This window comes from Denticeps clupeoides, chromosome 4, assembly GCF_900700375.1.
Source record: "Denticeps clupeoides chromosome 4, fDenClu1.1, whole genome shotgun sequence".
NCBI lineage: Eukaryota > Metazoa > Chordata > Actinopteri > Clupeiformes > Denticipitidae > Denticeps > Denticeps clupeoides.
In genome coordinates, this window is record NC_041710.1 from 32371170 (window position 1) to 32385577 (window position 14408).

General features: G+C 43.4%; 1 protein-coding gene across 1 annotated transcript in view; it reads left to right on the forward strand.

Annotated features, from left to right (window-relative positions):
• The first annotated feature begins 5890 nt into the window (after window positions 1–5890).
• Window positions 5891–14408, forward strand: part of LOC114788042 (solute carrier family 22 member 23) — a 29757-nt gene continuing 21239 nt past the window's right edge. Inside the window, exon 1 of the mRNA XM_028976161.1 lies at window positions 5891–6637. Within this exon, the coding sequence (XP_028831994.1) occupies window positions 6215–6637 (423 nt within the window). The 5' untranslated portion in view covers window positions 5891–6214. The remainder of the gene's footprint in view (window positions 6638–14408) is intronic.

Genomic DNA, 14408 nt, shown 5'->3' on the forward strand with positions numbered 1-14408 from the left:
AAATATAGACACTTACTCCAGGAGTACGGGGACACACCCAGACTAAACCTCGCTCCTGAAGGGCGTGTCACAGCAGAGACCGCGCTCAGAGGGGCCAACGCCCATTTCAGGAATCTACTCAGTTCCAGCACCCCAGCTGAACTTCCACCGATCCTGCGAAAAATTACACATCATATTCCCACAATAATCATTTCTGGACATTTCTGGCATGATTACTCTGGTGTGGGCCTGCACTCATATGAAAGGCCAACACGGCGTATTTTCTCCTGGATATAATTCTTAACAACTTTGAATGTTTTTACCCATATTTTCTCTGGTAGGAACTGCAACACACACATTCACAACAACACACATCCTCAGCATGCACAGAGCACAGAGATAAATGGATAAATAAATAAGGTTTTAATGTATGTAATGAAATAAGTTCATTTTTAATGTGGCACTTTTGTTTGAAGCTTAGGAGTCATTGTTGGTAATCGTTGAAAAGTCCACACCCACACCACGCCCTTATTACTCTACTGGAAACCTGGCCCCACCAAACATACCTGTTTCTAGGACTAAAGACACACACACACACACACACACACTAAAAGACCACAAAATTGCCCCACTTACTACCATAACTACTGATTATAATTCACGGCATCTGATAAAATCTTGCTTTTGTTTACAAATCTAAAGCATGAAGAAATAACAGATTTTGCATGAAAGATATACTGTGTGGCTGAGGTTGGTTGCTCAAAAGCATCTCCTGTAATTAAATAAGTGACGCCATCACAAAGTATTAGTTTAAGGATGTGCAACCAGCCTATTGTATGTTTCTTTTTTTTTATTCCCCCAACACATTTGTTTAACATTCAATGAAACTGTACAAGCTGTAGGTCACATTCAAGGTGGAAAACATTTAGAAATGATATATTGTGGTATCATCACAAAAACCTGGCATTTTATAAACTGTGCATAGACCTAATGGAGAAAATCTGACTTCAGACATCCTTGCATGGGACGTCATATGGCTGTTTTGAGTGCATTTTTTGTAAAACTGTTACAAAATTACATTAAAAAAAATTATAAAATTTAAATGTTAAAGGCCATGATGCAGGGGATTGAAAGAAGTCTGTTTAAAGTGACTTTAATTAATAAACACAGCATTCCAATGTTGCTGACTCTTAATTGGTCTCTTTAAATTAGTACAGCTATCCCATTCATTTACAGAAATGTATTATCAATCTGATCATATTTCACAGGACAAAACTATTGAGGACGTTTCTCCATTACCCCAAATAATTGAAAGGTACATGAATGTGAATATGTATAATGTATATTCTCTGTGTATAATGTGTATATTCTAGGGAGGTTCTAGCCTAGCGGGTAACACACTCGTCTGTGATCCAGAAGTCCCAGGTTCAAACCCCACTATCATTGTGTCCCTGAGCAAGACGTTTAACCCTGAGAGGGAAACCGTCCCTGTAACTACTGAATATAAGTCGCTCTGGATAAGAGCATCTGATAAATACTGTAAATGTAAATAATGAAAAAAGATGTTTCATATGATGTCAAGCCAGCCCACTGTCCTGTTGGGACTCCTGTTGGACCTTCCCCTGTGCCACTGTCTCATATTCCCAGATTATCCTGATTGTGTGCGCCAGCCCATGTATGTGAATAAGTGTCCCTTGTATAAGCGTCATTGTCTGTTCACTATCTGCCTGACCCATAAAGTTTGTGTCATATGAGATCCTGTTTGTGTTTTACTTTCAAGTTTCTAGTCGCATCCTAGTGGGTAGGACACCCGCCTATGAACCAGAAGACCACACAGTCCCAGGTTCAAACCCCACTTACTACAATTGTGTCCCTGAGCAAGACACTTAACCCTGAGTGTCACCAGGGGGGCTGTCCCTGTAACTGCTAATTAGACAATGCTATAAATGTAATAAATGCACACTGCAAGTCCTTGGGTTTATTCTTGATTTATTCATAACCTCAGCAAAAAAAACAATGAAACGCTAAACCAGATGATCAGACATACCGAAATGTGTATTATGGATAATAGTTCAAGTGAGTTCCATAAAACACATATCCATACTTCCATTACTGAGTAAAATGAACTGTTTTGTAAAATGCACTGTGACCGTAGTCCAAATTCCCCCACTCCTCTCCTCCTAGAAAATAAATGACATGGTTCTGTGTATTAAGGTTTCATGGTCTCCACTGCACAGCCCCCCCAATACAACTGCAGACCAGTGACAGTCTTTCTAATCAAATGAATTAGATCCCCGCTTAGTCCATTATCTGATCTGTTCACGTCTCATGTTCTTGTACCTTGGCAGTAATCCACAAAGGCCGTTTGGAAAGGAAGCCACACACCTGCTGGCATGGACATTCAACCCTAGTTCCGAAACTACAGTGTGGGAAACTGCAAAATAAAAATGATTTTTGGTGGAAGGAATCTTATTCTCACATGGAATGTTGTAATAGGCTCTTCTTGCACAAGGGATTTTCATCACTGGGGCTTGTTTCCTGCACATCCCCATGAATTCTCTTGTTTTTTGATGTTGCCTTGAGCATGTTAGCTCACTCGGTGTAAACCAGGTGGTGTCACGGTGTGCTGGTCTGTGGACGAGGTGTTGAAGATTCAAACACGCCTCCATGGCTGCCAGCAGAAGATTCATATCTCCACCTTAAAGAAGAAACATTTTTACTTTCAAAATCTAAAATAAACACGAGGAGGGTAAAACCATGCTGAATACTAATCTCTCTCTTCTCTTCAGTGTGTGACGATTGAGCAATGACTAATATAATTCCAGTTTAAACTGGCTTTTGCTCTCTCGCTCACACACATTTATGGGTGTGTGCTATCAGGTCGTAAATCACTAACGTCTCCCACAGTGAATTACTTGCATGAACTCTGCACTTGACTGAAAAGTGGTGTTTCTAAAACCATGTAATGATTAAAACACTAAAGTGCAACTACATCTTTGCAGTGAACGTGTACGAACCTGCAACATTATTTGGTGAGGGATTTTGTTTGCATGACCCAGCTCTTCTGAAACTGAGATCATGGATAGTATCTTCTGCTCATGATAAACCAGGTGACTAAAGGTTTATGCCCATGTGCCATTTTATACCATCGTTTTTTCCTGGCCTGGAACTCACCCTGGTCTAACTGGCACAGCCAATGTGAGCACTGTCTTTTTACTGGGACCTGATATGATGGCATTGTTTCAAGCGTACCGAGCCTGAAAGGTGTGTCTGGTGCTGTGTGATTACTGCATCCCAGACGCACGCAGGGCGTGTTCATCACACGGCATCTGCTCAGCCCAGACACACAGTTATCACTCACAGTTCCGTAAGTCAGTACGTTGTGTACAATGGAAAGAAAAACAGAATACATCATATTCTCAGGATTTTTAGTCATGATTTCATCTTACTAGGGTTGTAAACAGCTGTATTATTCTAATTCTACTATAAAATAAATAGTGTGAACATTTCCAAACACTGAGTGGCTTATCAAGCTCAGTGGTTTCATTTCTCTTATCTCTACACATTTGTTGTGGCAAAAGATTTCTCAGTTTAAGTCCGCAACGCTTCTTAACTAACTTAACATGTACTGACTTCTATCATAAATGGTCCAGTTAAATGGCAAAAATCAGTAATTAGAGTGGTGGGAAACAGTCATAGACTGTATATGACTGTACCACAAGGGTGGCAGTAACCTAGTAGCTGCACTCACCTATAAACCAGATGACCACAAAGTCCCAGGTTCAAACCCCACAACTACCTGAGCAAGACACTTGACCCTGAGTGTCTCCAGGGGGACTGTCCCTTAAACTACAGATTGTTAGGCTCTCTGTATGTAAGTATACCCTAGTATTTCAGAAATCCATCCAAATCTAGTGTATTTTCCCCTAAAAAGATGCTGGCATGATACGGCTTTGCGTGTCATTGAAATATTCTGTCATTTTTAAAGTGACACCAGTGTCTTGGTACAATTTATTTGTGTACATGTTTTAAATGCATTTGTAAATCAGTCTATAAGTATTTCCCACAAATTAAAGAAGTGTTTGTGGGATTGATTCCAGCAAATCACTGACAGATTACTGCCAACAAAACAATAAAAATGAAATGGCTCCAGTAAAATGTCAGCCAAGCAGTGAAGAGCAGTCAGTGCCTGAAACCTGGACGCTCTCACTGCTGTGTCACAAAACACAGATGGCTGCCAGCTTTATGCAAACATGGGTGTGGTGCATCAAGCACACCTGAAACTGTGTGTCATTCATCACCATGGAGGTTTGATGCATTAAAAAAAAAAGGTGGAGTCACCTCTCTGGCTCGCTAGTGCTGCATGATCCAACTTGATCCAACACACACATAATAAAGGCTATCCACACTTTTTTGAGATCCTTCTCAAGATTATTGTCTTCATTATTTGAATTTGCAAATCTCTGTGTTAAGAGTGTATTTCTGAAAAGCTTTAACTTTGACTGGGAAAAACAAAAATGTTTGCAGCCCTCCACCAGTGGGGGTTTTATGGCAGAGTGGCCGTAAAATAGAACTTTTTGGCCTTAATTCTAAGCTGGCGCTGCTCATCACCTGTCCAATACTGTCCCAAAAGTGAAGCACGATGGTGGCAGTATCATGTCGTGGGGCTGTTTTGCAGCTGCAGGGACAGGACGACTGGTTAAAATTGAGGGAAAGATGAATGCGGCAAAGTACAGGGATATCCACAATAACAACTCCATTACTGTTCTTGAGTGGCCCAGCAAGAGCCCTGACTTAAACCCAATTCAGCATCTCTGGAAAGACCTAAAAATGGCTGTCCATCCAAACCAACCAGAACTGGAGAGGAGGAATGGCAGAGGATCCCCAAATCCAGATGTGAAAAACATGTTGCATTTTTCCCAAAAAGACTCATGGCTGTATTAGATCAAAAGGGTGCTTCCACGAAATACTGAGCAAAGGAATTGAATACTTAGGATGATGAGATATTTCAGTTTTTCTTTGGTAATAAATCTGTAATAATATCAACACATTTTTCTGTCAATATGGGGTGCTGTGTGTACATTAATGATTAAATTGATTAATGATTTTAGCAAATGGCTGCAATATAACAAAGAGTGAAATTTTTTGACGAGTTCTGAATACTATTTGTACCCATTGTACATTATTCTCAAAAAACACAGTATTCACACTAAAATGCAGCCTATTTGTGTTAATCATATATCTTCTGTGCACGTTAATAATTCACTATTCAGTAAAAAAAAATATATTCTGAAGTAGTGTTTAATAACTTGAGAAAGGCGCACAGGTAGATGACTAGGAAGGTGGTGAAAGTTCTGCAGTGCACTTTACAGCCTGCAGAGGGCAGACGCCACCGGGAAATTGGCTTCAGTGACGCCACGAAAAATGACTGAGCGCGTTTAAAAATCTTATTCAATGTATTGCTGTACTACGACAACAACAATTACTGTTTTCATTGCTAATCATTTACTTGATTATTGTTGTTATAATGATTGGAATTAATGTCTGCGTCAGTATATATATTTTAATTATTATAATAAAATAATATAATTTTTTGCTGAGATTTATTGAAGGTGAAACAGAAGTTGGTGACTGCTGTCCTGTTTAGCGCGGCCTTCATGTTGCAGACATGATTGATTGGATCATGGCCTGAAATGAAGTGATCAGAAGAGAGAAGAGGGCGTGGCGCCTATATAATAAAGGCCCACCGAGGAGGGAGAACTCGATACAAAGAATCCCTTTGTTTGCGTGGAGATCGGCGCACCGTCGCGAATTGCGTTACGGAATCCACCAATGAGGAGGCGGCCTGGGGGAGGAGCTTGACGCGGCCCCGCCCCCTGGCGCTGCCGGCTCGGTGTTTTTCTGTCTTCCTCCCTCCGTGTTTTTTTTCTTGTTGTTGTCGGGACTCTCCGGCGAGTGGAAGGGGGTTCCGGCGCGTCCTTCCGCAGTGACGTCGCGGCGTCATGTCAGCTCCCGGGCTGGCGTCGGGACAGGTGTGTCACCTGTGGCTGCTGGAGGGAAGGGGCTGGTTCGCGCTCACCTTCCGGCACGGCGCACTGGCAGCCTGACTGCGCGCCGGGAGAAGCGGAGTCGGATTGCTGGCGGGGAGCGTCGTACCCTTCCTCCTCCTCCTCCTCCTCCTCCTCCTCCTCCTCCTGCCCACCTGAGTTTTACCGGGATTCCTCGGTGTCGCAGGATGGGCGAAGCCGCGATGGCCGTGGCGGAGAACGGATTCGTGACCCCCGAAGCCGCGTCCCCCGGGCTGCTGTCGCGCGTCGACGGCTGCGTCCTGCCGTTCCTCGGGGGCTTCGGGAAATACCAGAAGCGGCTGGTCGTGCTGACCTGGATCCCGGCGCTGTTCCTCGGATTCAGCCAGTTCTCGGACCAGTTCCTGCTGGCGCAGCCCGACACCTGCGTCTGGCCGACCGGCACCGGCACCAACAGCAGCGGCGGCGGCGGCGGGCCGCGGACGAGCCCGGCCCTGTTCGCCGGGGACAACGTGCCGTACGTGGCCGCCGACGCCGCGCGGCGGAACGTCAGCACCGGCGCCGCCGACTGCGCGTGCATGAACGAGAGCTACCGGCTGCAGGCCGGACTCACGAGCAACGTGGTCACCAAGGTACGTGGGGGAGGGGGGTCCCCGATATCGATCCCCGATCGGCGCGGTTATTACTGTCAGACGGTCACGTGGTCTGTCGGAGCGTAGCGGACCGCCGCAGAGAGAGAGGAGAGAGAGAGAGAGAGATCGAGGGGAGAGAATGAGAGATATGTGAGGGAGAGATAGGGGGAGAGAGAGGGCTGTGAGATAGAGGGAGACGAGAGAGAGAATGAGAAGCATAGAAGGTTAGGAGAGGCTAGGATGAGATATAGCAGATATAGATGCTCTTCTCTCGCTCAACCCTCTTCTGAAAGAGGTGAGAGACGGCGTGACTCTCTGCGGGGTTGGGGGGTGTCGCCGCTCGGGCTCCCCGCGTCCTGCTGACCGCAGCGGAATGCGCCGCCCGGCAGCGGGTTATTTCGGGGGCCTCGAACCCCCAGACTGGAGGAACATCTCGTCGTTCCACCCATCTCCACAATCTGCTCGGCCTATTAGGCCTCAAGGTACGTCGGGCCATATTAAGACAACGTCCCACCAGGACCACAGGGCTGGATGATTAGGGTCATCTACAAAGAACTTTTTTTTATTTCATAAAAATAATAATTAATCGTTGAAATAATGAAGATCTGCTGATGCACTGGATACTGTACTAGTGTGAATTTGGCCAGTCTTTTTCAACCCTACTAAAATAATAGTGAATGAAGCTGTTAAATTAACAGACTTGGTCTTAATGAATGCAACATTCCACTGAAACCCAAGACTAACAGTTGCTGATAAAGTTCCTCATTTTCCATCATTAACAGACATTTCCGGCCACCACAGTCATTTACAACATCAACAGTGTCTGGAGTTATGACCCATGGGATGTTTCCTTTTTCAATGCACCAAAAAATAGTTTCATATCACAATATGAGACTGGGACAGATAAAGTAGCGCAGGGCCTTCGTACTAGGTTTTACCTCATGTTCTGGATCAAAGCCTATTAGGGACATATATCAGTGTCCAGGGTGCCAGATTAGGGTGGAGTTTAAAACCTGTGGGCCGTTATGACATTTGAAACGTTTATTTTCATAATTTGGTGTTACAATATTGCTAAAGCAAAGTTGAAAGTTAGACAGGCTAATTAAATATGTGAACATTTCTAATGGCATTTGAACCTAAACCCATGCTCTTTTCAGAGAAATCCGTATCTCGCTGCCAGAGACCTTCTAATGTTCAGATCAAAATGTTTTACATTTATTTGTCACGTACAATCATCAATCAGATTCAATCATCATGTTTTTTGTTTTTCTTCATTTTAAATTTTTTGCTGAGCGACGTCTTCCGGTTTTGTGATCGAGAAGTTGCACAATCATTTGTTCTGGATCCATTCAGCTTTGTGTGCTGTTGACACAGTGAAAGTCCACCAATAAAACTGTGTGTCTTTGTTGACTGGCTGCATATTCCAGGCAGAACGAATCCATTTCACCGCCTGTTACGTATTCATTGCACAGCCTGCCTATTCTGATCCACAGCGCCATACATGTAGCAGTCGAGGAGTTCCATCAAGCCTGGTTAAAAATTGGCCTCCCAGCACTGATGCCAAATTTTGTAAATAAAAAAAATGATGCCATATTCTTGGTTCAAACACTTGTTTTTAAATGACAGGGAAATGATCATTTTTTCCAGTTGGTTAACTCTCTTATCACATGAATCCTCCTGGAGTGCTGCTCTTCTAGGGTAATGTGTCATTGCTTTAAAAACTATTGCATTGTGGTGCTGGTACGTGTTGGCCAGCATGTTTGCTAGGGAGTATGAAAGAATTCCTGTGAAACTGCAGTCATTCTGAGATGGTCATCGGGGAAATATTTGACATTTTTGGGATTGTGTGTGTGTGTGTGTGTGTTTTTTTTTTTTTTTTAACCCTCCACAGAAGGCTAATCTATGTCCTACATAGACCCCAGCCCCCCCGTCCAAGCCGGGTGTATAGGGCACCCCTCCACACATCTGCTTTTGATAGATAATGCTGTTGTTGAGCAGCTCTGACATGGCGTCGTCTGCGGAACACTCTCCAGTAAACTACCGACTACACGTGCCTTTTTAGTCTGGTTCACTGGGCTCCTCGCTGATAAATATGCTGATTTCAGTGTTTGGTAACCATGAGCAGACGTCCTGGCTGAGAAAACCCCCTGAACAGCAGGGGTGGGGCCGTACTGGAGGTTTTTTATTTTAATCAGCGCTGTATAGGGAACAAGAAAGAAGAAGAAAAAAAAGAAATCAATGCAGTAATTTTTTGTGATTCTCCCTTTGGTGATGCATAACAACATAGAGGAGGGACCTGAACTCATAATTTAAAGTTGCCAAATTCCTGTGTAGTCTAGGTCTGAAGAAATTCTCCTACACACCACCCGTGGTAGTGAATGTTGTGAAAAGTCGTTCTTTTTCAGATCCAACCTGAAGTGTTTTCCCCACACTAGTTTTCCAACTGTAATCAGAAGGTTGCCGGTTTGATTCCCGATCCGCCAAGGTGCCACTGAGGTGCCACTGAGCAAAGCACCGTCCCCACACACTGCTCCCCGGGCGCCTGTCATGGCTGTCCACTGCTCACTTAGGGTGATGGGTTAAATGCAGAGGACAAATTTCACTGTGTGCACCATGTGATGTCCATCACATGTGACAATCACTTCACTAAAAAAAAAACTAAACTGTGGCCACGTGTTCTTGAGTTCGAACCCATGTTGGATACAAATAAGTTATTAAATGAATGTAATCTAGACCTGTTGTCTTGTGTGCCTGGATCATGTCACTCCTTAGTCTCCTTTGCTGAAGGCCAAACCTTCTCTTCCAGGAATAATTCTAGTATTTAGTAATTCTAATAATTCTTTCGAATCCAGATAGGCCAAGGTGTCACTGAGGTGCCACTGAGCAAAGCACCGTCCCCACACACTGCTCCCCGGGCGCCTGTCATTGCTGCCGAGGGTGATGCAGGGTTAAAAGCAGAGGACACCTTGTGTGTCACTGTGTGCTGTGCTGCAGTGTTTTTCAATGACAATCACTTCACTTTCAGTATTCGAGGCGAGATGAGGGAATTGATTTAAACTTCATATGTTTGGAGACGTTGACCAGCATCTTATTTAGCTCAATATTGAAGCGTCAATATACAAACCCAGACCTTTCTCATAATCAGCCTCCTTAAGTCGAGCCCATAAACTACATCTGTATGTTTTAGGGGAAACGTTCTGATTAAGCTCACCTAAATCTACAATGAGACATTTGGCGAGCATAAGACATTGCTTTTTGGCAGGAGATGTTTTTAAAAGGAAATATTGATCTAGCAAACAACATTTTCAATGTAATATAATTTTTGTAATAAAAATATATATATACTTTGTGATAAAGTTGCACATTTTTAAATGCAATAAGTCTGGCTGTGCGTAATGGTCACCATTTTATACCCGCTTGTTCCAAATAAGCCTGCAACGACAACAGCAATACGAAAGCAGTGAAACTAAGCATCGCGTTATCAGTTATTCGAGTTATTAACTGTTTACAGAGGAGCATGACTATTTTCAAGTCGACTTATCATTATCTCGCTATTTGAAGGTTTGCCTTCCTGAAGACAACTTGAGATCTCTGCGCAGACATACTCGCTGCCCTAGATGTGCCTCAACACTGACTTTCTCCTTTACTCAATCCCCGTTCTATACCGTATCCTATGGTATATCAACGACCTGCCTTTCATTTCTAAACTGATTTTAAATCTAAATTGAGACATTCAATGTAAATTTCCCACTTGTGGGCCTAAAGCATAATCTTATCTTAATGTAAATGAGTTTACTGAGCGTAAGTTCTGCTTAAGGAAGTTTGGAAACATGGCAGCCAGGACCCGCTTCTTTGTCGGGATATGCAGTTACATGCAACCGTTTCAAATTACTTACATGTTCATTTTTTTTTTTTTGCCTCATGATGATATGTATATTTAATCTGTTTCTGGTCCCTGCATGAATTCCCTTACATTTAGTCTAATTTCGTTAAAGGCATCTTCACTGCCAACGTCCACATCGTTTATGTAAATTGGGAATTACAGTGGTCCTAGAATGACAGAAGGCTGTAGGTAGTTATGAGGGCCTCGGGCAGATTAAGCAGGTGTGGACTTGGACATTGCGGGACATGGCGTCCCCTTTATTTATGTAACAGGTTTATAGCCTCTGTCATTTTCACTCTATGGAACTTTTTCATGCATTAAGCCTCCCAAAACAACAAACTCACCTAATTTTAATATGTAACATGTAACATATTTTGCCCGTGATGGTGACATTCTTCTGAAAACTGTGACCTTTGCAACCAGGGCATGAAGAGGCCTGTTTATATGGCACACCGTAACACCACAAAGTTGTATTTTTGAACCAGGAGGAGCAGTTTAGTGTTTCGTATCCGGGTTCATGCCTGGATAACTGATGCCAGCATCAGCATACTGGAATTTCCCTTTGGGATTAATGGTCTGTCTATCCAGGAGGTGACCTCCCCTGACCTTGTGTTCTAATCCCATTTTCGTGGTGCTTAATTATGGGATGGGGTGGGTCATGTAGTCTCTAATAATGATTATGATGATCAAGGGTGACACCGGGGTGCCTTTGACACTCTCGCTTCCTGATTACAATGACAGACCAGCCACACCCTGTTCCCTGTCACCTGACTCCGCCCAGTCATGAAACCTGGTAAATGAGACACGGCATTATGGTTCCATTTCACCGACCTGAAGCTTGTAGTAATTCTGTAATTGATTAGACGAGAGCTACCTTACCGCAACGGGGTCATGTTTGCAGAACTAAACAGCCGCAGTTTTCTACTGTATATCATAGTCTCTTCTACCCGTTTATCTGTGTAGCCCAATGGATATCATGTAATCGCTGCTTCTCATTATCAAGAGTGTAATTCAACAGGTCTTGTATTTTAAAGCATTTATATACAGTACATAAATGAAATAAGAACTATTTATATGTGGTTTGAGGTTAATTGAAGTATAAGTAACTAAAAGTTTAGATTTCAAACAAATGAGAACAATGAGATTTCAGCATAGATGATTTTACAGAGTCAACAAAACGCTGGCCTGTCCAGTACCGGTATCTATTCACATGGCATTTTTCAGACCAATACCGGAAATCTGAAGTAATCTATCTTCATCTCAACATTTCATTTGTTCTCATTCTCTGGTATTTTCTGACTGAATTTGTTCATTTCTCTGTTCAGTGTGAATTCTGCAGTGATTCTTGCCCAGGATTTTTAATCTGAAAATGATTTTTCACAGAAGTGCTAAATATGGGTAATATGAAAATCTCCTGCTGAGCTTGTTATGTAACTGTGTGTGTGTGTGTGTGTGTGTGTGAGAGAGAAATTGGGGGAGATTGCCTTTCCCGTGCCATCAGTGTCAGCATCTTTAGCACTTGCTTATTCAGCTTGATGAGCGGATTTTGAGGTCAATAGAGCCGTTTTTCAGGCAGGAACCGGTGGGACCATCCCATGCTCAGGCTCCGAGACACAGACGGACACACAGCAGTGTGTCCCCCTCTTTCTCACAGAGACCGGCACTGCTCGTTTAATGCTGCTGACTGTCTTTTACATCCACAGCTTTTTTTATTTCTGTCGCTGCTTGCATGTACAAAGAGCGGAACACGTTGAAACCCCCCCCCCCCCCCCCCCCCCACCCCCCCCCCCCCCCACCTTGACCCTGACTGCTATCTGCTGTGGCCGGCTTTGAATGGAGGATGGAGTTTGTATGGTGGCATGCAGCAAGCGGAGGACGTCTCTGGGCTGTAATGGGTGTCCATCCGGAATAGACTGATCCCTGCATTAGGGTATGGCTGAGAGGTTTTATACCCTGGAGAGCTTGGCTCCCATTCACTGCACTCCCTGCTGCAGACACTCCCTCACCACAGACGCTGCAGAATAACACCGTTTTGGTGGGTCTGAGTTGTGGATTGTGTGGCCCGGGATGGTGTGTGTGTGTGTGTGTGTGTGTGTGTGTGTGTGTGTGTGTGTGAACTGAATAGATACCATGGAGGTGGATGCTTTTAAAATGGTGGCCACTGATTTGTTCCGCTGATATGAAGGGACTTGTTTCGGTAGGTCTGTCGTCATGCTTTCTGGTAGAATTGCGCAACACAAGTCCCTGTTTCATTTGAGACATTCCCAGGTGACACGGAGCACGAATGTGTGTCATTTCAGGTGACTCGGGAATGACTGCAACAGCAGCTGTGATTCTGAGGAATTCCGCTGTTGCATTAAAAAATTGAGCTTGTTCCGCCTCAACCAATTCCCCTATGATAATACAATTAGTAAAGTAAAGGTGAAGTGATTGTCACACGTGATACACAGCAGCACAGCACACAGTGCACACAGTGAAATTTGTCCTCTGCGTTTAACCCATCACCCTTAGTGAGCAGTGGGCAGCCATGACAGGCGCCCGGGGAGCAGTGTGTGGGGATGGTGCTTTGCTCAGTGGCACCTCAGTGGTAGCTTGGCAGATCGGGATTCGAACCAGCAACCTTCTGATTACGGGGCCGGTTCCTTAACCGCTAGGCCCCAGTAAATTAGCAAAAATAAGGAAGCTGAAATGATCAGAATGGTTTTACTGCATGAAACCCCACATTTGAATGCTTCATAATACAAAGGAGATTTATTATATAGTTTTGCATCTAATAATAATAATGCTATTATTAATGTTATGTTAATTACCCTACCAGCATCGCATTATTTTCTGGGTGAATTTCATCATCAGCGGCAGCCTACAGTAGTCAGACACTGGACCAAGCACTGGTCATGTGACTATGAATGGATTCATATGAATGAGAAATAGAGAATCGTATGAATCCTGGACAATAAAAATGGTATTAAAATCCATCATAATAAACATCTGTACCTTGTGCTGGGTTGGTTGTGTGCACAGACCTCTCCAGGTCGGCGCAATGCAAGTTGTGGACTCTGGCTGCAGAGTCTCAGTGGAGACTTTAGACATTAACCCAGAACTCAGGAGACAGTGTTGTGAAATATGCAGTTATTAGCATAGTTATTAATATTAACATTTGGGGGGAAAAGGTGATTTATTATTATTCTTTAAGATTCTGACTAATTTGCCACATTTTTCTTATTTACAATTTTTTCTGAGGTTTTAGGAGAATCTACAGACCACTTGTGTTGTTATATCCTTTAGGATTTTGGGGGGCTTTTCTGACTCCTCTCACATGCGTGAGTAACATGCAGGGACAACATTCTTCTCCCAAAAATCCACCAAATGGTATTCTCAGTTCATTAGTATCATTAGTTTTTTTAAACTAATGATACATTACCTCAGTTTTAAGATTTCTTCTAGAATTGGGGTTGTACACCTCATGTACACCTTATGCTGTCCATAAGATGAAAGGTTACGGTTGTAACCCTGGTTCTCAGAGGGAAATGAGGGCGACATCTCACTATGGCACATGCCCTTTACATGGCTATTCACTGACTTCAATCACAGAGATATTCAACATTATTGTCTGATTTATCGTTTTTTTTCCAGTGTTTAAGTGGTCAAAGTTTTGGACGGTAGGTAGATCAGGTCGGCAACTGGGTTCGTCAAGTTCGAAGCCACGATACAGTGTGGTTTAAGAAATTAGGACTGTCTTACTGAGGTATGCAAGGCCTCCCCTGAAAAAGACGTTGTCTGGATGGCGGCATAGACTGTACGAAATAACGTAAAAAAAAATTTCGTTTTCAACCAGTTTTCTTGGTTATGTTTCAGACCTTATTTTGAGCTATGCAAATGTAGCAGCTG